Source organism: Cupressus sempervirens, chromosome 6, assembly GCF_028749045.1.
Source record: "Cupressus sempervirens isolate cs-2001-9-10 chromosome 6, ASM2874904v1, whole genome shotgun sequence".
Lineage (NCBI taxonomy): Eukaryota > Viridiplantae > Streptophyta > Pinopsida > Cupressales > Cupressaceae > Cupressus > Cupressus sempervirens.
Genome location: NC_143123.1, coordinates 178,827,061 through 178,853,767, shown reverse-complemented (window position 1 = coordinate 178,853,767; position 26,707 = coordinate 178,827,061). Strand labels below are relative to the sequence as shown.

The 26,707-nt window shown below is 36.8% G+C and overlaps 3 protein-coding genes across 3 annotated transcripts in view; 2 read left to right on the top strand and 1 right to left on the bottom strand.

Moving 5' to 3' along the window:
* Positions 1-713: 713 nt before the first annotated feature.
* The window catches only part of LOC149551832 (cell number regulator 6-like), a 40,530-nt gene continuing 14,536 nt past the window's right edge, over positions 714-26,707 (bottom strand). Inside the window, exons 2-4 of the mRNA XM_089787337.1 lie at positions 25,015-25,129; positions 1,591-1,862; positions 714-1,293 (exon numbers count right to left, since the gene is read on the bottom strand). Coding sequence (XP_089643463.1) covers positions 1,078-1,293; positions 1,591-1,862; positions 25,015-25,129 — 603 coding nt within the window. The 3' untranslated portion in view covers positions 714-1,077. The remainder of the gene's footprint in view (positions 1,294-1,590; positions 1,863-25,014; positions 25,130-26,707) is intronic.
* Positions 21,276-22,410, top strand: LOC149551834 (uncharacterized). The gene is made up of 3 exons (XM_089787339.1): positions 21,276-21,444; positions 21,560-21,712; positions 21,861-22,410. The coding sequence occupies exons 1-3, from the start codon at positions 21,312-21,314 to the stop codon at positions 22,286-22,288; spliced, it is 714 nt and encodes a 237-aa protein (XP_089643465.1). The 5' UTR covers positions 21,276-21,311; the 3' UTR covers positions 22,289-22,410.
* On the top strand, positions 22,458-23,683 carry LOC149551833 (uncharacterized). Its single transcript, XM_089787336.1, has 2 exons — positions 22,458-22,809; positions 22,944-23,683. Exons 1-2 carry the CDS (start codon positions 22,458-22,460, stop codon positions 23,522-23,524), a joined length of 933 nt encoding a protein of 310 aa, XP_089643462.1. The 3' UTR covers positions 23,525-23,683.

Sequence of the window (26,707 nt, the reverse complement as noted above, 5' to 3'; positions counted from 1 at the left end):
AGTTTACTTTATTAGCAGAAAATCAAACCTAATATAGGTCTAATACAATGACAATATCATACTAATATTTTAAACTTCAATATTATTACAAATCAAAATAGACACAAACATGCCTAGAAGCAAAGATAGAAGCCCAATATTGAGAAGGTATGGCCGTCTCAAATGGCGACCAAATTGGTTGATAATAGTATAATATATTCTCTAGAGATCTAATATGAAGTATTGACTTTCAAACACTGGTTTTGCATTGCCCAACTTGCAAAATATGCAAACCCTTGTGCCAAAAGATTGTTAATTATAAAAGTGAGAATTTTAAATAGGGTTTTAGAAACTTCATGAGTACTAAAATTCTCACTTTTATAATTAAATATATAACATGCATATGAGAATTAATATTAATGTGATCATCTTATCATTTCTTCATTAATATAAAGTCGCTTTAATATTCGTATAACATTGAACACCATAGCCATCTCAAGCTAACCAAATGGAATCAAACCCAATAAACAAGCCAGCTAGCATATTGCCAAATATTTTTATTAGTTGCATGCCACAATTTTCAAACCAAATCTCTCCAAATCCAACTGAACCATGAATAACATTGACTGTGACATTCTGATAAACTGAAAATGTATACTACTACACGAATTTAAGTTTGCTTTATAAGCTGGAAATTCATGAATAGATTCAGAAAAGCTGTTTCAGGCTGACAATCATCAAAATAATTTTGCTCTCAAATTTAAATTTTAAAGCCTCGACAGTAAGAGTTTCTGAAATTTAAATTTCATGCTGTTTGTTATTCAACAAGATGAGGAAAATGGGAACTCCCTGTCATCCAAGCTACAAATTTGGCATGATTAAGAAAAATATAACAAGAATAGGAAACGAATAAATTTAGCTGAAAGACAACCTTCTAAATGAATAGATCAGTATTGTTAATTTCTATCTTCTGAAAGACAACCTTTGTGAAGGAACAGGAAATGAGAGCATAGGATGACAATTTCAGGCTGCTTTTGCAATGCACCCTCTCACGTGTTGAACAAGTTACAAAATTAAATGCTTCTATTGAATTAAATATCATAATGCTTCCATCTCTGCATTAATTTGTTGGTCGTTATTGCTATTGCCTGGATTCTTGTTCTCAGAAACCATTTCTTGAGGAGGAGGGGGATTTATAATTGTCATTGGCATTGCAATATCATCTGACAGACGCCCTTTCATTTCACGATGCTCCTGACAAAGTGCACACCAGTGCATGCAGCAATGCACCAAACAAGGATCACAAGGAGAATTCTGCACAATGTTTACAAAAATGTCAGAATAATAGCATTGGAATCTACCAATACCTTTTCAGTTGAAAATTATTCTAGTAGTATCCTAATGTAGTCATCCAAATGACCTTGGCAAGAAACAAGCAAGGGAATGGCATATGTTAAAACTTAAATATAAATATACAGATTGCTACCAACATCACAAATCATGCCATTTCTACACATTCCTTGATACAAAGTTCCAAACATCTTATCTGGCATACTAAAACAGGGAAAAGATTATTAATCTCTAAAGAGGATTTAGTTGTAAACCATTCACCTTAAGATGATATTTCTTTTGCAACTCTTGCCGAAAGAGTCCTGTGTAAATGCCACACATCCACCATGCAAAAAATAGACCTTCTCCTATCAGGAAAGCAACACGAGGATTCACACCATGGAATGCTGCTGTTGCTACAGCTAATGCCATACCACCTTCAACACAAATTGCATGGCAAGTACATGGTGTCACCCATGATATGTCCATGTCTTTCTTCATATTCTCAATATTACGCCCAAATAGAACACATGGACAGAACAAACCAAGCAAACCTAAAAAAGAGAAGGTGAAGTCAGAAATATTTTATTAACAATTTTCGAACAATTTATTAGTGAAAGTTTACTAAGACTAAATGAACCTTTTAAAAACAAGCTTCACATCTCAGAAACATATTCACAATAACAAAAGGAAGTAACTCTTTTATCCATGTGTTTCTGGAAAACTTCTGAATTTATTGTTTTTAAACTTAAAACAACATTTGTGTCAGGGGATGTGTCCATAATTGGAGTTCTTAAACACCTTTTCACTCGAAGAAAAGACTGAAAAAAACAGATATTTAACTAATAAAAGCCAATTGCCTTTTCCAAGATGCGGAATCATGTTCTGCAAAATGCATGACTACCTAAATCTAGAATAAGGCAAGTAAAAAAGAAAAGCTCCCTAATACTTGGTAAAAATAGTACCTGTATTAAGAAAAATGAGATTGCAATCACGAGGACAAAATTTTAAAATTTCCTCTACTCCATCTTCTTGATAGGTGATATTAAAGTAGATAGAGATTAAAATTACAAATTTAGGCCAAATATGAAAAATACAAGCTAAGGGGCCATGAATGATATAAGATTCTGCCATAACAGGCATAGTAGCTGGACCCTTACATGGCAATGACATAGTGTGGCTCAAGTATTGGTGACTTACAATTACTTGGTAAACTAGCAAGATCTTGGAAAACTAAAACTAACTTTATTATTTCGAAAAAGAACCAAAATACCTAATAAAGGGTTAAGTTCAGTTAGGGCCTGAAATCCTGTGATCTTTTAGTCTCTTCTCCAACATAAAATTCAACTCAAATTTAATGGTTAAGTTAAAGGTAATCATAGTCTAGCAGAAATGGGAGAAGTTTTTTGAGATAAAAATTGTCAAATATGCCCTGGATGTGGGGTGAGATTCTAACAAACGACCCAAAGCTATAGAATTATTATTAGGTATAAAGTATATCATCAGAGGATGGACGAAATTGGTTGTGAGAGATGTCAGATCACAACTAATGCCATGAATTGTGGTAACATAGATCCATGGAGCTTGCAGGCTGTTACTGAGGAGACTAACTGGTTGGAAAGTATGTTGTTAGCTCTATCCACCCGACATCCATTTGAGTGGTTTAAAAATTGCAGACTTGGATGCTAATAAAAGTCTCTTTGTTTTCAGGTACTGCACCTGATAAATTGTGATATGTTCCCTTACACTTTTTGATGGTCAAAGGCTCCTCGTAAAGGTTGCCTCCCCTTTTCCTATTCCCACCAATTTCATAATTAATTCATCCATAGTCCACCTTCTTCCCTCTTCTCTCATTATCAAATTTATCATCAACTCACTAACCCCCACTTAAGCATTACTAAATATTCGATTAAAAGCATGTCCATAAAGCAGTAAGTACTGGGAAGATATGAATCAATATGTGAACAACACAACTTCCCTTAACCAGAGAAAATAAAATAGTATTCTGCTTTGTATCCTTTAGTTCTCATTTCCTACTTTGGCTTTTCGCTATATTGGTGTTTGCAGGTTGCTTCTTTTTCTTCTAAAATGATGGCTACACAGGAAATATTTAACTATCAAAGAAGTGAATTTAATTTTTTCAACTTCTTTGTCAAAACAAAAAAGAAAAAAAGAAGTTTTGAAGTTTTGCTATAATGTCAATTTTATTTTTTCTTTTTAAGTTAGGGCTGTAAATTTGTAATGCTTCTCTGCTTTATGTTGACGAAGAATAGTTTAGTTCCACAGCACATTGATTTCATTTAAATTAGATGTAGCATCACCTCCTTGGTGATATACAACATATGATTGAACAACTCCTACTGGTGGGGGTTATTATTGTCATTGTAGCCAATGTAGAATTGAGTATATAAGAGCTTGTATAGTTGAGTGAAATCTTGCCTATGCACTATGACTAGCTTGGGGCCAAATAAAAAAGGGTTTCCAAAGAAACAAATAATGGGGTATCTTAAAGAAAATGAAGATGCTGACATTGCAGGTAGAGTAGATCAAAGGAGAAAGCACATCCTCTTGCCAAGAAAACATTGCAAAAACCTCCACATCATTTCATGCCATTGTCACCATCCAAGTGCATCCCTCTTTTCTTTCATGTGGAAGAGGCACATTAGAAAAGGCCTTCAGACATGAAGAAAGGAAGGTTGTTAATGAGAGCACTGCTCATTGCATTTGTGGTAAAGGCTTCCTTTCAAACTTGTTATATCACCAAATTGGAGGGACATGGTGATGGTCATTGCCAATGCACCTCCTGATGGAGAAAGCTTTAGTAGAGGCATCATTGAAAGCGATAAAAAATGAAAGGACTGTAACAAGTGTATCCATCATCAATATCATTATAGGGTCAACTAATGGGATGATGTTTTCTTAAGGTAAAGTGAAGGATGCAATTTTCATTGTCATTATCCTTGTAGAATCTATTAAATGGTGGACCCTAAAAATGTTGTCCAAGTCATAAGAGACAACACTAAAATTTGTGAGGTAGTTGGTTTATAGTGGAGGGTATATTAGGATATTGTAATATTTCTTTAATGGTCATCTTAGTTAAGTCTTTAGTTTATTAGGTAGTTTCCATTTTCATCTTCAACTCACAATTTTTTCCTAATAGAAACATCGTCTTTGTAAATATATATAAGGAGCTTTCATCTCTCTTGTTAAATACAACTCTTTTACTGTAACATGGTATCAAAGCTAGTCAATGGAACTTCATAAAATTTGGTGAATTTTTCAAGGAAATTTTGAAACTCTTCTGATTTGGAATTTTTTCTAAAAATTTGTTTTTTGAATTTTTAAAATAAAATTAGAGAGAATCTAAGAAAAATTTGTGATTTGTCTTCAAAAAAAATCACTGAAACTCACAAGCCTAGTCAAGGTTTTTGATCGCGCAACTTCCCGGTTTGAGCAAAAGTATATGATTTCCTGGTTATGTGTTCTTGCATGTGCATTTTGTGAGTTTCATACACTTGCATGTTCTTGCATGTGCTATTTTACCATGCAAATCTCTTGTTTTTCCACTTGAAGGTTTCTGTAATAGGTTAAGCACGACTCATGGTTGCAAAAAACAAAGATAAGAATTTGCTCTTCGTGCACTCCAACTTGCAACACTAGTCATATAAAAATCTTGAGGTGGTGACAAAGAATTGAGATCTAACTTGTGTGTGTGTTAATTTAGATGTTTTGGTTGCACAGATCACCTTAGTCTCTATAGATAGGTCAGCTGTATCAAATGACATGGCTAGTCGGAGAGACAGTACAACTGACTGGTTCAAATGAAATTGAGCCAAATGTTGACTTTGGTGCTCTAGATGAAAAGCATTAAGAAGAATATTACATACGCATTGTAATTTTTATTGTGTATTGATATCTTAATTTGGATAGAAGAGTGTAAACATTAGCCTTTGGGATTACTTCTTCCTTATGTGAATGACTATTGTCTTGATGAGTTTTGACCTACAGCTATTTTTAGCAGATTGTATAACAGTAGCTTCTATCATCTACATGGTGGAGATGCCATCTAGTCCAGGCAGCCATTCTGACTTGTTTTACCTAATACCTTAGTTTTAATCAAAGTAACAAGAATCGGAATCGGATCGAAATCGGCAAGGCCGAATCAAATCGTGAATCGGCCATGAATCGGAATCGAATCGACCATGAATCGGAAAATTTAAAAAACCCTTGAAATTTAGTGAGTAACTTATTTCATAAACCCTTTATCACTGATTCGATTCACCGATTCACAAAAAATCGTTTGGCTTGAATCGAATCGCCAAATCGCGTGAATCGCATGAATCGCCATGATTCTTGGAACTATGGTTTTAATGGATGGTATTAGAATTAGCCTTTAGGGTTATTCCTTTCTGTAGTTGATATGGGGTGATCTAATGCCTGCCGGGTCCCTGTAAAGCACACCAGTGTCTCTCTAGCCACACAGCCACTTCTAAAACAAGTTTACAGTTCCATAAGTAGAGAACCATGGAAGCTCATAAGCCAAGAATAGAAATCTTTGTACCAACCAGTTGGCCATCAGCCTCAAACTAACTTCCACCTTAAATCCAACATTATCACAGTTAGAAGGTTTAAAGAAATGTTCAACCTGATTCTCTTATCCTGAAATGATCATGGCTAGCCACAAAGAAACTTCTTTGAAAAATGTGCACCTCAATCAGTTTGGCTGGCTTGATTGAAATGTGAAAGCATGAGAATTTAAGGAAGGCAATGGTCAATTGTATGCTTACGATCATATGTTCACACCCAATACACATTACATAACCATCTGTTCTGTTGGTGTCAAGAAGAAAAAGGCAAGGATTTAATAAGAATCCCAGATTGATTCCTATCATGTACTTACTAGGTACATACACAACAGCTTGCAGCCTCAATCCAGGTTTGGATGCATCTGCGGGACACACCCAGCACTGGGGGTGAGCCAGGGTGCTTAAGGGCAGAAATTTGTATATAAATATAATATTTAACTAACACACTTTAAGTTATGATGTATATAAATATCGTCAGAAATGTTTGAGAGTGGTTTCAGATTCATACGAGTTATAAGGGAGATTTTAGATTTTAAGTGATTCTAAAAAATTCCAGACTCAGCCAAAATTCACAAATCAGCACACCTCCGTTAGTGTTATCTTCCATAGCTTTTCTTAACTTTTGATAATGGAGCAAAGTTTTTCCAAGGATTCTTCATTTCATCACAAATCTCTCGACTCCAACTCCACATCCTTGACTAGCTTGGACCAACTCTCACTCATGTCCATGAATGACTTGACTGCCTAGTGAGCCAAAGCTGCTCAAACTCATCTCTAACACTCGGAGACTTGAAAATTACAACTAAACTAAGACTACCTGGGATAACTACCCCATTGAACTAAGAAATTTGTTAATCTTAAGGGTATTGAGTATTGAGTATTCTCTTTTTTTATTAGTAATCCGGTATTCAAAACTTCAATGTTCATTGTTCAATGTTCGAGTATTTAGTATTTGGTATTTGCAATGATCAAGAATCACATTATAAGATTATTGGTTTTATAATTCTACATGTTTCTCTTATTATTTTGTGTATAAATATATATACACACACACATACATACATACCCATACGCACAAAAATCCCTAGAATATATTTCATGCACCCACATACCGGGTCCACATACCCACACCCATCCCTGAATATCAGAATATAAGAATAAATAATTGTATGAATGAATAGGGTCATATATTATTGCCTATATTCCAGGGAGTTTTGAGGATGAGGATGGCATGGACTGTGGAACATGTATCAGAGACAGCGCAGACCAGTGGCAGTTTCTAAGGGATCGCAATGGATGACAATTAATAAAATAGAATATTTAAAACTATAGAAAATTTAAACTTTTCATAAAGTGTATGATGCACTGTAGAACCATATTATATTACCATTAAAGCTAAATTGAGAATTCACATGAGAGTCTATAAACAAGTTAACAAAATTTCATTGATTTCATTATCAATTTACATTAGATTATATATAATATAGAGGTAAAACAATGTTTAATTGCTTTCCTTGCTTGCTTTCAATCGCCAAGTCTAAAAGGAACAATCTGTTACAAGCTATGACATACTAAAATTCTTAGGCATAAATTAGACTTGCATAAGCACTATTAAATTAAATGAAAAGGGCCTTGACCTCAAGGTCACTGGGTAAGCATAATTTCACTTTAATCATGTAAGAGTTCTACAACATAAACCTCTTCTCTGTTGTTTCCTGAAGAAATACCAGTCATAACTATGCTTACTTGGATATAAGCAATTCTCTGTTGTTCTCTGTTGATTTTAGGCCTGATTCAGATTAATTTGGATCTCACTTGCTTCTCTTATTGATGTCTATAAAGATGCAATCTAAATCAATTCATTAATATTATTATTATAAAGGTCTAATTTCCTGTTTGTGGCTGGTCCTTCAATGATTTTTTCAGATTTCTTCATTTGTACCTGTATGGAAAGATACAGTAGAGCTAACTTCATCTTTCAGGGCAGTTTGTACAACCTTAGTAATTGGTCAAATTTGAGTTGTCTGTTGAGCTCAGCTAACTTTGGCCCTTGGGTTTCTGTTCACAAGAGTCCCATCACCAAGCCCATCTCAGATACTAGGTGCTTGCTTGTTATATGGTTGTTGATTATCAAAAACTAACTTCTACATGAGCATTGAGTTGTACAGACATGATAAGTATGAACTATACAGAGGTACATCATTTTATGAGCAGGTTTATCATTTGGTGCTAAAAAGTCTGGCTTGAGTTGATAAAAAAAAAAGAGAAATAATTCTACAAAGTTGCTGGAGTTTTTTATTCACAAAAGAAAAGTACCAAGTGAATGATTTGTTTAAAGTGTAACTGCAACTGCATACTCTCACAAGGAAAATTAAAGTTTTATGGTTTATCCCATGTAAGGCACATTATTAAGTGTGCATATATACACTGCATAAACATTGTCTTCTTTTACAAGATTCACTGTAATGTATTTCTTGCTAAAAACTTGCTCAATGATCAACCATGTGTAAGCCATACTTGTTTCTTTGCTTTTATTTTGCGCTAAACATGGACATGCACTTTAATCATTTGGATAAAATATTACAGATATAAAAGCTTAGAGCTATGTTAGCTGAACTAGCAGTAAAATGTGTTAAACCTAAAAGATGTTGGGTTGATGTTTAAAAGGCTGAAGTCCCGAGTATATGTAGATGCATTGATAATAGTATGTCTAGTGGCATGATCATTTGCCCTAGAGATTTTGGCACATTATGATACCATCCATATTGTTATATTTTGCATTTTGCATTCTCCTACATTACAACGATGTGGTAGGGGCATTTTTAGAACATCCTAAATACCATAATTTTTTCTTTGTTTTACAGATGGGCACATTGATATTTGATTATCTTTGTGACTGTATAATTGGAGCTATCGGTGAATTTCATGCTTCATCTGGCAGATAAGATATAAGGAAGTCTAAGAGAAGGTTGGAGAACCAATAGGAGAATATAGGATCATTCACATCTCCAATTAACTTCACTTACAGATCATTTTTCATTTCCAATTCATTGTGTGTTGCAATTCTCGCTTTCAGTCTTCTCATTATGGTTTTCAATTTTTTAGATTTGACGCAAATTAAAGGTGGTGTGAATGCTATCATTTTAAGCTCATGATTAATGAAGAGAGATTGAAGGTATGTTGTTGTTCAATAATTCTTTTTGACTTGGGTAGATCTTGCCTAAGGGTTACATGCACAAGGCAATCAGCAAAGCAGGGTCATTATGGTTGAGCAGCTTATATATTATCATTTACACCACATATAGGGTATGGAATCTGGATTGTCAAAGTCATGTTGAATTAATGATACTTCAAAAATCATGTGAAGGCAAAAGGATAGATTTGTGAATGCTAGTTATAGGAAGCCAAGCTTGTAAAGATGCAAAATACTAATTGGGTGAAGCAAAGCATCTGGTTTTCCCTGTAAGAGTCAATATGGCTTTCTTGGTTTTCATGATCCTTATGATCAAAAATTCATCCGATGTTTGAAATTGTGTTGACCTGTTAGGTATGTTAACACATCGGTTATAGTTATAATCTCTTGTTCTTTTGTGTCAGTGTTGTGTTTGATTGTTATACCTAGATGTTATATAGTATGGTTAGTTGGGTACTCAATAAGTTAGCTGCTTGGGAAGTAGAAGGTGGTTGTTTGGAAATAATGGGCTTATATAAGCCACTATATGTTTTGCAATTTATTCCCCAGCATAATATAGCTTGAAATCTCTAATTTTCTCCGTACATGGAGTAATCATGTCATCCTATGTTTTCCTGATAATTACATCCTGCGATTAAACAAAGATTGAAGTAAACAGTTGGATGTTGAAAGTTAGAGTTAGATACATGAAATGTAATAGTAAGATTTTTCGTCTAAAATATAGACATCTTTGTTAAATATCCGTTCACAAATATAATTGTACGATTTCCACTATGTTTACAAGAATTGTCAGCTTAACTATTTAATCGTTAATTAACAATTTCTTAAAAGCCATAACTATCGTTAAAACCAATAACAGTCCTGAGAAGAGGGCGCACATGAGAGACGAATAAGAACCTGCTTGTATAAGAAACAGTGAAGATTTAAAATACCCAAGGTGCAACTTAAGGACAGAGGAATCATATATGGGTTAGATCAATTGCAACTCATGAATATGTGAAGGTGATGATAGAATGCTTGAAATCAAGGAACTACATGAGATATCCTTTCTATTGCAGACTTGAGTTTGAACCATAACTCAAAAGCTTCAAAACAACACTGCCAAATATATAAATTCTTTCTCCAAAGATTAAAAAATGCTTACTGACAATCTCCTTAGATTCTAGAAGGTAGAAAGTGACTAAACCCATGGAAGCGAATGAAAATGGAAACAAAATTTAATGAAAGCATTGCTACAGAATGGTACAGGAGCACCTAAGTTACAAACACACTAGGAGGATTAAGATCACAAAAAGATAAAATTGATGGTATTTCAATGTACTTGGGTCATTTATGAAATTATGATGTATTTAAGTCCGCTGAGTCAAAATGTAAAGGTTATGAGCCATAATTGTAACAAGTTGTCAAAAGTTTTCAAAAGATCGTGAAGGTTGATCCAAGGGTCAAAATGTATAATAAAGCCTGTGGAAAGGCAAAAGGAATGTAATTTGTCATTTCTAGTCCATTTGGACATGATTTGAAGGTCCATGTCAAGGTATGAGCTTGAGGGTATGAGAACCAAAAATGCAAAATGGCTCAAAAATTGCAAAATATGAAATGCAATTTTGCAACATTTGCACCAAAAGGTGTCATGTGATCAGTTGGTTGGTTTGAAGGGTGTTGGTTGTTTTGAAACTGTCAAGACTCAAGAACCATCATGATATTACGAGGTAATTGGTAAATACTTGCTTGTTAATAACAGAGACCGAAAGGTCAATTTATACAAAAGAATGAGACGATGTTTCCTTAGGAAACGATCGTAAAGAATAGAAACATTCTATTCCAGAGAAAGCAAAAAAACGAAAGCAAACTAAAGCTAAAGATATTTACAAGATAACCATTAACTAATAATAGACGTCTTATCTATTATTGTAATACCCTCCCTTAATGGTTAATCTATCTAACACACCAAGCTATCCTCAGAATTTGACAAACTTATCAGGACCAAGAGGCTTGGTGAGAATGTCTGCAGTCTGATCTGTGGTAGGAACATACTGCAGATCTATAGTCCCGTCTTCAACCAGCTGTCGTATGTAATGACAATGAACATCCACATGCTTGGTTCGTTCATGGAAGACTGGATTCCGTGCTAACTTGATAACGCCTTCGTTATCAACAAACAGAGTAGTCGGTCCTGCTGGTGACATCCGCATATCCCCAAGCATCCGACAAAGCCAGACAGCTTCACATCCTGCCTTAACAGTCCCTCTGTATTCAGCCTCTATAGAAGAGAGAGAAACTGCCTATTGCTTCTTGCTGGTCCATGTGACTGCACCGGATCCCAAACTGAACACATATCCAGATGTTGACTTTTTATCATCAACAGAGCCTGCCCAATCTGAATCTGTGAACCCACTGAGTTTAGGATTAGAACTCCGAGAATACAGAAGTCCATAATCAGAAGTGCCCTTCACATAACGAAGCACACGCTTTGCTGCCATCCAATAATCAGCCTTAGGAGCTGTCATAAAGTGTGAAATATAACTAACTGCGAAGCTGATATCAGGCCTAGTAGCAGATAGGTAGATGAGGCTGCCTACTAGTTGCCTATACGTAGTATCATCGACGGAAGGAGAATCAGACTTGGCTGATAACTTGAGACCTTTCTCCATAGGTGTAGATGCAAGTTTGCAATCTTGCATTCAAAATTTGTCTAACAAGGCCCTGGCATATTTGGACTGAGAGATGAATATACCAGAAGATTGTTGCCAAACTTCAACACCTAAGCAATAATGCATGAGGCCAAGGTCAGTCATATCAAAAGATTGGCATAAGTGTTGTTTGATTCCCTGAATCAAAGATGCCAAACTGCCAGTGATGATCAAATCATCCACATAGATAACCAGAAGGATGATGTCACTGTCAGTAGTCTTGATGTACAGATTTGAGTCTGAAGAACTCCTCTTGAAGCCTTGATCACTGAGGTACGTATCAATCTTGATGAACCATGCCCGAGGGGCCTGCTTCAAACCATAGAGAGCTTTTACCAATCTGAGAACCTGATGGTCTTTACCAACAACCTTGAAACCAGGAGGCTGCGTCATGTAGACCTCTTCATGGAGATCACCATTCAGGAAAGCACTCTTTACGTCCATCTGATGGACCTTCCAGCCAAACTGTGCTGCCATGGCTAGGACTAATCTGATGGTGCTCATCTTTGCAGTAGGAGCAAAGGTCTCCTCATAATCAATGCCCTGACGCTGAGAAAAGCCCTTTGCCACTAAACGAGCTTTGTACTTATCCAAAGTACCATCTGATTTGTATTTGATTTTGTAGACCCATTTGCAGCTAATGGGTTTCTTCCCTGGGGGAAGATCATAAAGGACCCAAGTGTTGTTCTTTAGCAGGCTCTGGTGTTCAAATTGCATGGCCTGTTCCCACTCTGGAATTCCTTTAGCCTCGGAATATGTTTGAGGTTCAAACACACTGTGAATGTTGGCCATAAGAGCAAAGTTAACAGAATCTGTAGTTTTGCTCTTTTTCCGAGCAGTTCTCCCATCAATGAGCTCATCATCATGAAGATCAGCAAGTGTCTTAGCCCACCACTTAGGCCGGAGAGGAGAATGACCAACAATAGTACTAGGAGATGCTTGATCAGCAGGATCCTCATCAAAAGAATTTGGATCAAACTCAAGTGAAGCATCTTCAGAACGAGGTGATCCTGCAGGAGAAGCCGGAGGTGTCTGTACAGGTATCACTGACAGGACTGGAGCTGTAGGAGCTACTGGAGCCCTCCCATCAAGTGGACCTAATGGAAGCCGAACTCCCAAATCATGAACCTGCATAGGCTGGTCTGCTGGATCAGGAACAGGAGAAACAGGCATGAATGGTCCTCGTTGCTCATCAAAGACTACATCGCGGCTGTATATGAGACGAGATGTCTCAACATCAATAAGGCGGTAGGCTTTGTGAAGACTGCTATATCCAGCAAGCATCAGTTTCTGACTCTTGGCATCCAACTTGGTGCGTGAAGCATTAGGGATCCAAACAAAAGCAAGAGAGCCAAAAACCTTCAGGTGACTGATTCTGGGCTTGCGACCTGACCAAGCCTCTTCCGGAGTTTTACCTTTGACCGCCACTGTGGGTGACCGGTTCAATAGATAAACTGCAGTGTTAACTGCTTCTGCCCAAAAACGCTTCGGAACATGTCTGTGTTCGAGCATGGAACGAGCCATCTCGGTGATTGTCCTGTTCCGACGTTCAACTAAACTGTTCTGTTGTGGCGTGTGGGGTGTGGTGAACTGGCGTTGGATGCCATGTGTATCCAAGAAGGTGGAGAAAACATTAGAACAAAATTCCCCCCCATTGTCTGATCTAAGAGTAATAATAGATTTCCCAGACTCTTTTTCAACTAAGGGTTTAAACTTCTGAAATACAGTAAAAATGCATCGGATTTCTTTTTAAGGAAATACACCCACATTTTTCTACTGAAATCATCTACAAACAACAGAAAATACCTGTACCCAAGAACAGAAGGAGTGGCCATAGGGCCGCAGATATTAGCATGAACAAGCTGAAGTACTTGAGAAGCTCGCCAAGAATCGCCACTGGGGAAAAGTGTGTGATGTTGCTTCCCAACCTGACATGCGTCACAAACTTCAAAGTGTTGGGTTTGAATCTCTGGCAAACCAAGAACAAGCTCATCCTGAGCAAGTTGTGAGAGATAATGCACATTTAAGTGCCCATATCGCTGATGCCAAAGTGTGCTGATGGAAGATCGCCGAGCAGCCATAGCTAAGTCCTGAGAATCACCAGAATCAATAAGTCTGAAAAGACCATGATCCTCAAGACCAACTGCAACAGTAGACTTAGTCGCCCGATCAGTGGTGGTGCACTGATGTGAACTGAAGGTGACTGCCAAGTGTGGAGAATGTCGCAGCAACTGACTGACCGAGAGTAGATTTAGTTCCATCCCTGGAACGTAGTACACATCAAGAAATATGAGCTTCCTCCCAACAGACTGAATTTGAATGTTGCCTTTACCAACAACCGTGTACTCTTCTCCACCACCAAAGATAACAGAATCTGAATAAGGCTGGTAGTCAGTAAACCAGTCTCTGCGGTGAGTGAAATGTCAAGAGGCACCTGAATCAATGTACCAGGCAGATGACTGCACATGATCTGCGGGTCTTTTAGCCATGAAGGCATAAAAGGCAGATTCCGCCTGCTCTGTGTGCTCTGCACTGTTCGCTTTGGGTTGCGAACTTGATTGCTTAGACTGGGCAGCTAAGCATTTCCGACATGCAACCTTCATGTGACCATACTTGTGGCAGTAGTTGCATTGAATGTTCTTCTTTTTGGTACCATTGGATGCTGGAGCAGAAGACTTCTGCTGAGATGGTTGCTGAAACTTGCCCTTATCCTTCTGAAAGGATTTCGCAGCAAAGGCTTGCTCAGTGGAGGTGGAACTGGAGCTGCTACCGAACTGTTGTTTCCACCGATCTTGCTGAAGCAGCAGGGTGCAGAGATCAGTGAACTTTAGATCAACACCAGTAGATGTGATGTTGAGAGTCTCGATAAAATGCTCATAGGAATTTGGTAAACTCCGAAGAGTGATTACCACAATATCCTCTTCCTCCATCTTGCGACCGATAGCAAGTAACTGATCACGGATTTCTTGAATCCAATTTAGGTGTGCCTGGAGCGAGGTGCGCTCATCCATGACAATAGAAAACAGAGTGTTTTTCAGAAAGAAGGCTCTGCTCTTGTCGGAAGTCTCATGAAGACCTTTGAGATGTGTCCAGATTTCGGCAACTGTCTTGCCGGATGGAATCTGAGAAAGCTGGTTATCAGCTACGGATAGTTTGAGAAGCATTATCGCCTCTCGATTATTCAAATCCCATGTATCTTGATACCATGTTACAAGATTCAAGAAGAGTTGGCAGATTAACGGATTTCTGGATGATTCATTGATTAACAGAGGAACAAATGTGTTCCTTATAAAGAATTACAAGGACATTGTTTCTAAAAGAAACAACGTAGACTGAAGACGGAATTAGAAACAAAACTAGAGACAGGATAGGAAACATTCCTATTTGGACTGAAGAAAAAAGAGACGGGATAGGAAACATTCCTATCTAGACTGAAAGACAAACTACAGACAAGTAGTTGACTATTATAGATATTATCTTAATACCCTCCCTTAATGGTCAACGTACGGATGTCGGAACATTCTGTGATAATTGAGACCCTCCCTAGATCTACAAAATGCTGAAACCAAGAAGCTTTGCCAGAAGAGTGCTATGACTCAAAATAAGTTGCATTTACAAAACTTCATTTTTGTGGAAAAAACAATAAAACCCAGAATCTCACACAACCTTGCGTATTACAGACAACTTGAAATGATTTTTGAGGAGAAAATCAACAAACCCAGAATCTCACGCAACCTTGCGGATTACAGACAACTTGAAATGATTTTTGAGGAGAAAATCAACAAACCCAGAATCTCACACAACATTGCGTATAACAGACAACTTGAAATGATTTTTGAGGAGAAAATCAACAAACCCAGAATCTCACGCAACCTTGCGTATTACAAACAACTTGAAATGATTTTTGAGGAGAAAATCAACAAACCCAGAATCTCACACAACCTTGCGTATTACAGACAACTTGAAATGATTTTTGAGGAGAAAATCAACAAACCCAGAATCTCACGCAACCTTGCGTATTACAGACAACTTGAAATGATTTTTGAGGAGAAATTCAACAAACCCAGAATCTCACACAACCTTGTGTATTACAGACAACTTGAAATGATTTTTGAGGAGAAAATCAACAAACCCATAAAAACAGAGACAGATTCAGAAGGCGAAAAATGCAGCTTCGCCTTGATCAAGACCCGGAGAAGTGGGACGTTGCGTAACACCCAAAACAAGTTGATCGATGTTTCGATATTTGAAGATTGCGATGATGCGTTACTTCCAGGTTCCATAATTGCGACCATTGAATTTGGAATTATGTTCGAGCAAAATATTTGTCAGAGATGCCATGGCACGTTTTTCAATGAAAAACTATGAAAATCTGTGAAGGCACGTTCTTCGAGGCAAAAATACGAAAGACCCAGAAGAATCAGAGAATGACCCAGAAGAGAGCTCGAAAAACCCAGAAGGAATCTTCTGTCATTTTCTAGATCCGCTGGCTCGAAAATTGAGGCACAAAAATCGAGGCACCCAGAAAAAACGGCCAACCCAATTGAGCTCTCCAAAAACCCACCAAGAATCTACAAACAAAATATTTTTTCGACCCCAAAAATTAGGGTTTCGAAAAAAAAGGCCCTAGCTGAAAAAAGCTTGAAAAAACTTCAGATTTCTTGATAATAAATGGCAGATTTTTCTTCAAGGATCGATGTGCATGGACGAATGGGGCTAGAGTGTGCTGAACAAACACAGGCAGATCCGAGTTCGGGAATTTCTCTAGGCCGAAAACCCTATGCGGGTTTTAGAGAAATTCAACAGAAATAATTTTGAAAAAATTTAAACAAATAATTTCACGAAGAAATTATAAATTTTTTCGAAAAAATTTAAGTAATAGCTCTGATACCATATTATGAGGTAATTGGTAAATACTTGCTTGTTAATAACAGAGACCGAAAGGTCAATTTATACAAAAAAATGAGACGATGTTTCTTTAGGAAACGATCGTAAAGAATAGAAACATTCTATTCCAGCGAAAGCAAAAGACGAAAGCAAACTAAAGCTAAAGATATTTACAAGATAACCATTAACTAATAATAGACGTCTTATCTATTATTGTAATACATGAAACCTATGCCAGGGTCAAGTTTGGTCATGGTGCCAAGTTAGAGAAGTGTTTAGAAGATCAAGCAAATAATCGTCTAACTGTCATTTCTGCAGAGACATTGTTGGGTACTCAATAACTTAGCCATTTGGGAAGTTAAAGGTGGTTGTTTGGCATAATGGGATTATATAAGCCACTATATGTTTTGCAATTTATCTCCCAGCATAATATAGCTTGAAATCTCTAATTTTCTTTGTACATGGAGTAATCATGTCATCCTATGTTTTCCTGACAATTACAGCCTGTGATAAAACAAAAATTGAAGTAGACAGTTGGATACATGAAAATAATAGTAAGATTTTTGGCCTAAAAATATTGACATCTTTGTTAAATATCCATTCACAAACATAATTGTATGATTTCCATCATGTTTACGAGAATTGTCAGCTTAACTATTTAATCGTTAATTAAAAATTTCTTAAAAGCCATAACTATTGTTAAAACCAATAACAATCCTCAGAAGAGGTTGCACATGAGAGAAGAATAAGAACCTGCACGTATAAGAAACAGTGAAGATTTAAAATACCCAAGGTGCAACTAAAGGACAGAGGAATCATATATGGGTTAGATCAACCGCAACTCATGAATATGTGAAGGTGATGATAGAATGTTTGAAATCAAGGAACTACATGAGATATCCTTTCTATTGCAAAGTTGAGTTTGATATGTAACTCAAAAGCTTCAAAACAACACTGCCAAATATATAAATCTATGTACCCCAGGACGTGTCCCCACCTGAAAAGCCAAGGTTTCCGAGACGGGGACGTCCCCAAGATGGGGATATGGGTATGGGACGTCCCTCGTCATCCCCAATTAGGCAAAAAATGCAGGGGATGTCCTCGGTACGTAGGGACTTCTAGGAGAAAAAAAGGAGACGGCTGGCCATCCCCGGTACAAAAAGGGGACATCCAGAAGTCCCATAACTATACCAAGGACGGCCGGTCGTCCCCATTTTTTGTGAAGCTTAAAAAAAACTTAACAAAAAACTTTATTTTGTTTGTCCCTACTTGGTCGTCCAATGGGCTCTGCCCCTCCAAATGCCCTAAAAGGTCAAAAAAGACCATTGTGATTATTTTGTCATTGTTTGGTTCGCGTGTGAAGTTGGAGTGTGTTGCGGTTGGCTAGGGTTTTCATTGCAAGAAGAGGAGGTGATATTTTTGTTTCCAAGAGCTCGAGCACTAGTCTATTTCATTTTTTTGTATTTTTGTTTTCTATGTTGTATTTGAACATAATGATGAAACTTAATGGCAGCCCTCTAGACTTTGGGCATATTTAGATTTCCAAATTTTTATGATATTGTTCACTGCTAAACTTATATTTAATTATTTTTGTTCACATATTGATACAATGATAGGCATATTGACAATTAAGCATTGAAATCAGTTATTATTTCCTAGATGGCATTCAAATGGTGTCTGTTACAGTTCTATAATGTTTAAATGACATGCTTTGTGCTTAGTTTTATATGAATGACATGTATATTTGCAAATTTTGGTGTATATTTTACAATTTCCTTATATATATAGCTATCCCTGTTTGTCGTGCGCCCTACCACACCCCCCAAAATCACCAAAAAAATTGCCATCCCGGAAACCCATCTCGTCGTCCCCGTCCAGGAAACTCGAGGGAACATAGATATAAATTCTTTCTCCAGAGATAAAAAAATGCTCAATGACAATCTCCTTAGATTCTAGAAGGTAGAAAGTAACTAAAGCCATGGAAGCGAATCAAAATGGAAAAAAAAAATAATGAAAGCATTGCTACAGAATGGTGCAAGAGCACCTAAGTTACAAGCACACTAGGAGGATAAAGATCACAAAAAGATCAAATTGTTGGTATTTCAATGTACTTGGGTCATTTATGAAACTATGATGTATTAAAGTCCACTAAGTCGAAATGTAAAGGCTATGAGCAATAATTGTAACAAGTTGCCAAAAGTTGCCATAAGGTTGTGAATGTTGATTGAAGGGTCAAAATGTATAATAAAGCTTGTGGAAAGGCAAAAGGATTGTAATTTGTCATTTCTAGTCCATTTGGACATGATTTGAAGATCCGTGTCAAGGTATGAGGATATGAGAACCAAAAATGCAAAATGGCTCAAAAAATGCAAAAAATGAAATGCAATTTTACAACATCTGCATCAAAAGGTGTCATGTGATCAGTTGGTTGGTTTGAAGGGTGTTGGTTGGTTTGAAACTGTCAAAAACCATTATGAAACCTATGCAAGAGTCGAGTTTGGTCATGGTGCCAAGTTAAAGAGGTGTTTAGAAGATCAAGCAAATAGCCCTCTAACTATCATTTCTGCAGAGACATAATGACAGTTAGGAACAGGGTCAAGTTTGGGAATGGATCCTCATGAAATGACTTGTTCATGTAAAGGGAGAAAGAAGACATCCTGTGTAACACTGCAATGTATTAGTTTTATGAATTCAATAACGAGTTTTCATTTTGTGGTTTACAAGTTGACAGTTTTACTATGACAGACACGACTTTCTCTGATTGTAAAACACTTTCATTCATTCAAATGGCTCTCAAATTGATTGGAGTATGTTTCGTTATGAGTTAACTTTGATTTAAGACCAACTAGACATCTGGCCATCAGATTTGTTGAAAGATACAATGGGATTTCTAAAACTGGTGCTAAAAAGTTTTCAGACCTGTTCATGAGGGTTTGCAGATATCTCATTTTGTAATCAATGAAAAATTATGATGCCTTAGCAGGCAGTGCACCATGAATTTGTTGTTTTTGACAGTATTTTTAATGTCTGATTGCTTAGATTATCTTCTAATGTTCTTAGAAGTTGTTACATGGGTGGATAATGTTAAGGAAGAACCCAATATCATAGTTCCAAAAATTGCCATGAAATCGCCGAAATCACGATAAGATTCATGGCTCCCGATTTTTTTGGAATCGGAAATCGCTGGTGGCGATTTTTTCCTGTGAATCGCCTGAATCGCCAACATCGGCGATTCGTGGCAAAAATCGCCTAAATCGCCATCGTGAATCTCCAGAAATCGGCCGCGGCAGCAAGGATAGAAAGTTCAATTTTAAAAAAAAAACACATGTTTTATTTGCTTTCTAAGTTGACTTTCCTCTTTGTTATAACCCTAAAGAGCCTTCTATTTGCTTAGTATGAGTAGAAGAGAGGAAGAGTGAGAGAGAAGAAGAGAAAAGAGAATCCATAGGTTTCCAACCGGCAAGAAGGAAGAGCACCAAAGATATCAGAAGTCCATCTGGGGAGGCCATAAATTGCATTGGGAGCATTAAGGAGTCAATATCAACACTCCTCAACTCATTTGCAAGAGGTAAGTGTTGGTTGTTTTTTTGCATGTTAGTGTAGTATGCATTTTTTGTTAAATTTTTTTAGTGTTCATTTGCAAATCTTGAATGTTTTTTATTTTTACTAAATTGCAAACTAGGGTTTGTTGTTTTGTAGTTTTTGTTTATTAGTTGCAAACTTTAATTTTTTACATGAATTTTTTTATTGCAGCAGCCCTTTGCTTTCATTTTCCAATTTCCACAATGGGTAAAAAAGATGAATGCTGGAAATATAATGAAAAGTTTCCTGGGAGAACCAAATATCAAACAAAATGTATATTTTGCAAAGAAAAAATAAATTCGGGAGGTATCTATAGATTGAAATACCACATTGCTGGCATACCTGGCCATGATGTCACAGTTTGCACTCATCAAACCGCTGAGGCAAAATGCACTTGTTTAGTGGCATTAGAAAAAATTGAACAAGACAAGTTGACTAAGAAAATGCAACTTGAAGGGTTAAGAGGTATTGGCTCCCGTGCTCCCACATCCGCAACCGCATCTACATCTGCAAGTGCATCTGCATCAGCTTCCGCATCCGTAGGTTGTGTTGGAGAGGGTTCTTCTAGGCCTCCTTTTCATCCTAGTGCTAGTGCTCATGTGAGTGTTAGTGGTAGTCGGTCTCATACTGAGACAGAGTCCAACACCAACCTATTGCGGCCTAGAGTGCGGAAAAACAGAATGGATAGTTACTTTGTGCCCCGCACTACTCCTGGCTCCCAACCCATGCTTGAGGGCATGGGTTTGAACAAGGAGATTCATGATGCTGCCAGAAAAGAGATTTGCAAATTCTGGTACCTTTGCAACATTCCATTTATTGCAGCCAGGTAATTGATTCTTTTTTCTTTGTTATCTTCAAAGTTAAAGTTAAAAGTAAAAGTAAAACTTTAATTATATCTACTTGTTTTATGATTTTAGCTTTTGACATCTAAATTTCTAATCAATATCATTATCTATTTGTGACAGGACTCCTTATTGGCAGAACATGATAGATGCAGTTACTATTTGTGGTCCGGGGTTTAAAGCCCCAACTGAGGCTGAGTTGAGTGGATACCTCCTGGAGAAAATGGTTGAGGATATGAGGCATGAGCTTGAGGACAACCGAAAGGAGTGGATCGAAAAGGGTTACACCATCATGACTGATGGTTGGACAGATAGGAGGGGAAGAACACTCCTCAATTTTCTTGTATCCTGTGGAGGTGATTGATCATTCTACTTTCCTACATACATAATTTTGAATCGTGATTGACTATTTCAAATTTTGATTTGTTGATTGCTAATAGTAATTATAATTCGTTGTTTTGTTACTTGTAGGATATACCATGTTCCTCAAATCCATTGATGCTTCTGCTCATGTAAAAAACGCCACATACTTATGTGAGGTTATTGAGGAAGTTATAGCAGAGGTGGGGGAACAACATGTGGTGCAAGTGGTGATGGATAATGCAGCAAGTTATGTTGCTGCAGGTAAACTTTTAACTTTTTAAGTTTTGAAAATAAATTTATTTGAATTTTGAACTTTTTCTAATTCTAACTTAGAATTTCTAAGTTTCCTAAGTTCTAACTTCTAACATGTTTGAAATTTGAATTTCTAATTATCTTAAAATTGTTGTAGGCAAACTTTTGATGGAGAGGCACCCCACCATATTTTGGTCCCTTTGTGCAGCACACTGCCTTGACCTCATGTTGGAGGAAATTGGCAAACTTGAGTGGGTCAAGTCATGTGTGGAAAGGGCAAAAAACATATGCAAGTTTATTTATAATCATTCATTTGTCCTTAGCACAATGAGGAAGTACACAAGAGACAAAGAGTTAGCTCGTCCAGGGATCACAAGGTTTGCCTCGAATTTCATCACCTTGCAGTCCTTGTTGACATCAAGGGATGATTTGAGGAGCATGTTTGTTGGGCGGGAGTGGATTTCATCTTCCTATGCTACGACCACTGCAGGGATAGATGTGGTGGATTGCATATTTGATGATGATGGTTTTTGGAAACCTGCTAGAGAAATCCTTAAGGTAATTTTATTGCAATTTAACATTTAATATTTTACAGTTTACTATGCTAATTGTTTAATGATTTAGTTTTACCTTAAGTTATATTATTGAATTATTCTATGTTTAAGTTTTGACTCAAATTTTTGTTTTACTTTATATGTAGGTCACTGAGCCCCTTGTATCTCTCCTACGAACTGCTGATGGGGAGAAGCCCTCTATGGGCTACATATATGAGGGCATGGATAGGGCCAAGAAGGCCATTAGAGCTCAGTATGCAGGAGTGCAGGAGAAGTATGCCCCTATTTGGGACATCATTGATAGGAGGTGGCAGAATCAGCTCCACAGACCCATCCATGCAGCAGCTTACTTTTTGAATTCGGCATTTCGTTTCCGTCCTGACTTCAAGGCGGATGATGAGGTTCTCACCGGATTATATATAGTGATCCAGAGGTTGAGCACTGATGAGGATAGCAGTGCTGCAATTATTGAGCTTGATAAGTTCAATAATAAAGAAGGGCCACTTTTCTCTAGCAGGGTAGCCATAGATGCTCGGGAAACAATACAGCCAGGTAAAAATTAAATAATATATTCAATGTTCATGAATCTAGATTCTAAACTTAAAGTTGATTATGTAAGTTTAGAGTTAACTTGTAATTTGTAATTTGTAAATGAGACTAATTATTTTTATTTTTCCTTATTTCAGATAGATGGTGGCAAATGTTTGGGGCCACAACCCCAAAACTTCAAAAAATTGCCATTCGTATTCTGAGTCAGCCAAGCAGCGCTTCTGGATGTGAGCGCAGTTGGTCCATGTTCGAGCACATCCACTCGAAGAAGAGAAACAGGTTGACAGTGCAGAGGTTGAATGATCTTGTCTTCGTTCATTACAACCTCCATCTTAGGATCAGACAGATTTTGGGCACTGACTCCTCTCCGATCATTCTGGAGGAGATTGATCCAGAATTAGAGTGGCTCACAGAGGTTGTAGATCCAGTCTTCACTGAGGAAGACCGTGCGTGGATTGACCAAGTGGATATAGAGGCTGAGGCAGCTATAGCACGTTCTTCAAGCATTGGTAGACGCACACATGCACGCACAGACACAGGCCCTAGCGACATTCGTGAGCCCATCTTATATGCGGGAGATATGGCTCGACAATCCTCTAGGACCTACATTAGACGCCTTGCTACTAGGCAGACTGGATACTCAGAGGCTGAGGCTGAGGCTGTAGCCGAGCTTGTGGATGATGTTGAGGATGATGATGACTATGAGCCTGAGGCTTGAGCCGGAGCCTTGTTTTTATATTTTGTTTACAGATATTGATACTGAATCATTGATAGACATATGTTTCAAACTTTCATGGATCTTCATCTTAGATTCTTACATACATTTATGATTTGATGTCTTATGGATCATCTTACATACATTCTATGATTTAAATCATTATGATCATTTGATTTCTATTTACTTCAGCTAGCCTACAATTTACATTTTAGATAACATAGTTACGTATGTGATGGATTTTATGTTCCATGTTTATGTATGTTAAGTTTTAACTTCTATTTGATGATGTTATAGTGTGCTTAAGTTATATTCAATAAAGGGTGCATGAAATAAGTTTTAAATTGTTAAAATCTTTAAATTTAAAGGGTTTTTTCAAATTTGCCGATTCATCGCCGATTCATTGCCGATTCACGATTCGATTCGGCCTTGCCGATTCCGATTCACGTTTCTTTGCCCAATATCATTATGAGATTGCATAACAACTAAAGGATGAATAAGGGATTGTGTCAGAAGACTAAATAAACCCAAGGCAGTGTTGAGGATCCTTTGAAACATGCAGTGAAACGTGGTCTCACTAGCCCTCTTGCAAAATGGCAACAACATTAAACCTACAAGGAGTTGAATGATGATCAAGATCTGATCAGTTTGGTTATGATGTGGAAATTGTGATCAGAATAAAAGCTGATTGAAAATGAATATGTAGTCATGTTAGGAACTTGGGAATGGATGTATAGATAGGGAATAAAAGATAAAGTTTATTGCTACTAACAAGGTATCTGTGCTCCTAATGGAGATGTGGATGTGGAACTATGTTGTGATCAGCTTTTTGAGTTCCTGATCTGAGCTTGGACAAGTGTGTTGTTGCAGGTATGATAAAGGCAGGACTCAATATTGATATGTGATTGGAGATGAATGCAGGCCTAGAATGGCAGAACCAAGGTGAAATGGTGAGGTATAAATACCTAGTGAACAGGGTAAAGATAATGTTTGGGTTAAATATTTGTAGATGATTCATGGAGCAATGGAACCAAGTGTAAAGGTGTTGATGACTGATTTAATGATATAATAACACATAAGATTGAACTTCCTTGTTGATGGAAGAAGGTTAATAAATTGATAGTGTATGTACTATCATGTTTATATTGAGTTCAAGATTTTGATGGATGTGGAAGAGGATTGAGGAACCTATCAAGGTTTCACACTGAAACTGATTATGTTGATGAAGATGTTGATTAAAATGCCTCTGATAAGTTGTTTGTTTGATGAAGGGAAGAAGATTGGATCAACAGGATCCTAAGTGACGAAGGATGTTGTAAGATTCTCTGCATCACAGAATAAAATCTATATTGTACAAAATTACAAATTATAATAAAAGAAACAATAGGGACATAATATGTATTCCAATCTCTATCCCATGAGCAACCTAACCATCAATAAAAGCAGTGTAAACAAGGCACCCTGGTACAGTCATGGATCAGAATTGAACTCACAACTATCAGTATCTTCAGCACAGCCACAGATTCCAGTTGTCCAAGGTTCATTAGCAGGTGGCGCATAACTTTCAGGAAGTGGCTGCCCACACTCTCCACATCTGTGCACAACCAACTGTTCCATGTAAACACGGCTTACTTTTAGCATAAGTTGTGAAGGTAATTGGAGAAAATCACCACAAAAACATCACAAGAAACAGTTTAATCATAGATGTTTAATAAACAAGAACAGGTTATCATTTATAGGATATTCCATTAATATTTCACAATTCATGTTCCCTTATTCTGGATATACACAATCAAAAGGGGCCAACTTGCATCCCAATGTATTATCATAACTGCTACACTAACAGACGTCCCCAAAAAACATTAAACCGTCAGATTCATATAAGAATTGAAACTTCACAATAGAGAATATGTAATTTCAAGTAACCATCAAACATTACTTTCTAACACAAAAGTTTGAAAGAACTTTTCAACCTCACTTCAAGGAAAATGAGCCATGTAAGAAAGAAAGAAAACAAGAAATTCGTAGCAATCAACATACTGGACAATCTATGCAAGCCAAGAAATTCAAACCCTGTTGTCCAAGATATAACAGGAAGCATGCACAAAGTTAGAGATTGTGAAGCTTAGAAAACTTCGAAGATAGAGAAACAAGAGTGACTAGCACACGCTGCAAGGATTTAAAAAGCTTAAGAATAAAACCTCAGAAGTCAAGAAGTTTGATAATACTGCTCTCAAAGACTTCAACCAACCAAACTCTTCCTCATCAAAGGTTAAAAACAATTTAGAATCACATTTGGTAGGCTTGCAATGTGTTTGTAAACTCTCCCTAGCTAATTCTCAACAGTGGAGACAAGCTTCAATTGCAAAGTAGGATTACGCAATTCAGACACTATTTAAAACTGGGTTACCTATGAGTGCATCATAAAAATTTAATGAAAATCCAACAATACAGTAACTAGTTAGATTTTGATACAATGAAACAATGAAAACAGAAAGATTAAAGATATTAATTCGTGGATGCAAACAGTATACAATGAAAGTCATGACTGACACAAGGATCATTCCCTTGAAATCCAGAAATATAGAAAAAATCAAATTCTATGGAGATACTGGAACCTTAACCATAAATTCAGTATGGCATATTCAAGTTAAAAAAATATATGAGTAAATATAGCTGTTATTACATAGTATTAAAATAAGGAAACCTTTCCACAGAAACAAGGATGGTTTCTCAAACAATTGCTTGGACTTCAACCCTAAATGGACATAGGCCATCATATTGAACTTGAAATTCATGCTAAACCAACATTTACTTCCCCTGGTAAATTATGCTACAATAAAAAACATAAGTTCAAAATGCATGTTCAAGAACTATCACAAAGAAACAAGATAAATAAACAATCTCCATTCGGCACATCTACCAGATTTGGTCAAAAACAAAAAGGAGATCATGTGGATGTTTATAGATTGAAAGTATGTATAAGATCACAACAAGAGACTGATAAGACATATTAGCACAAGCTGGTGTAAGTTCATAAATATAGTTGGATGCATTAGTGTAATTTAGTAGAAGCATAGGATTAAAATATCGCTCGTTAAAGTTTCAAACTAATTTAGCCTGTTTCTAAATTTCTATATTTGTGCCTTCCATTTCTAAACATTTCATGACCTATGCTTTTATTAT

Bases quoted from the DNA above. Each gene is read 5' to 3' on its own strand.
- LOC149551834 (XM_089787339.1), top strand. From the start codon at position 21,312: ATGGTTGAGGATATGAGGCATGAGCTTGAGGACAACCGAAAGGAGTGG. The intron at 21,445-21,559 runs GTGATTGATCAT...TGTTACTTGTAG, and splicing joins TTTTCTTGTATCCTGTGGAG to GATATACCATGTTCCTCAAA. The intron at 21,713-21,860 runs GTAAACTTTTAA...AAATTGTTGTAG, and splicing joins AGCAAGTTATGTTGCTGCAG to GCAAACTTTTGATGGAGAGG.
- LOC149551833 (XM_089787336.1), top strand. From the start codon at position 22,458: ATGGGCTACATATATGAGGGCATGGATAGGGCCAAGAAGGCCATTAGA. The intron at 22,810-22,943 runs GTAAAAATTAAA...TCCTTATTTCAG, and splicing joins TCGGGAAACAATACAGCCAG to ATAGATGGTGGCAAATGTTT.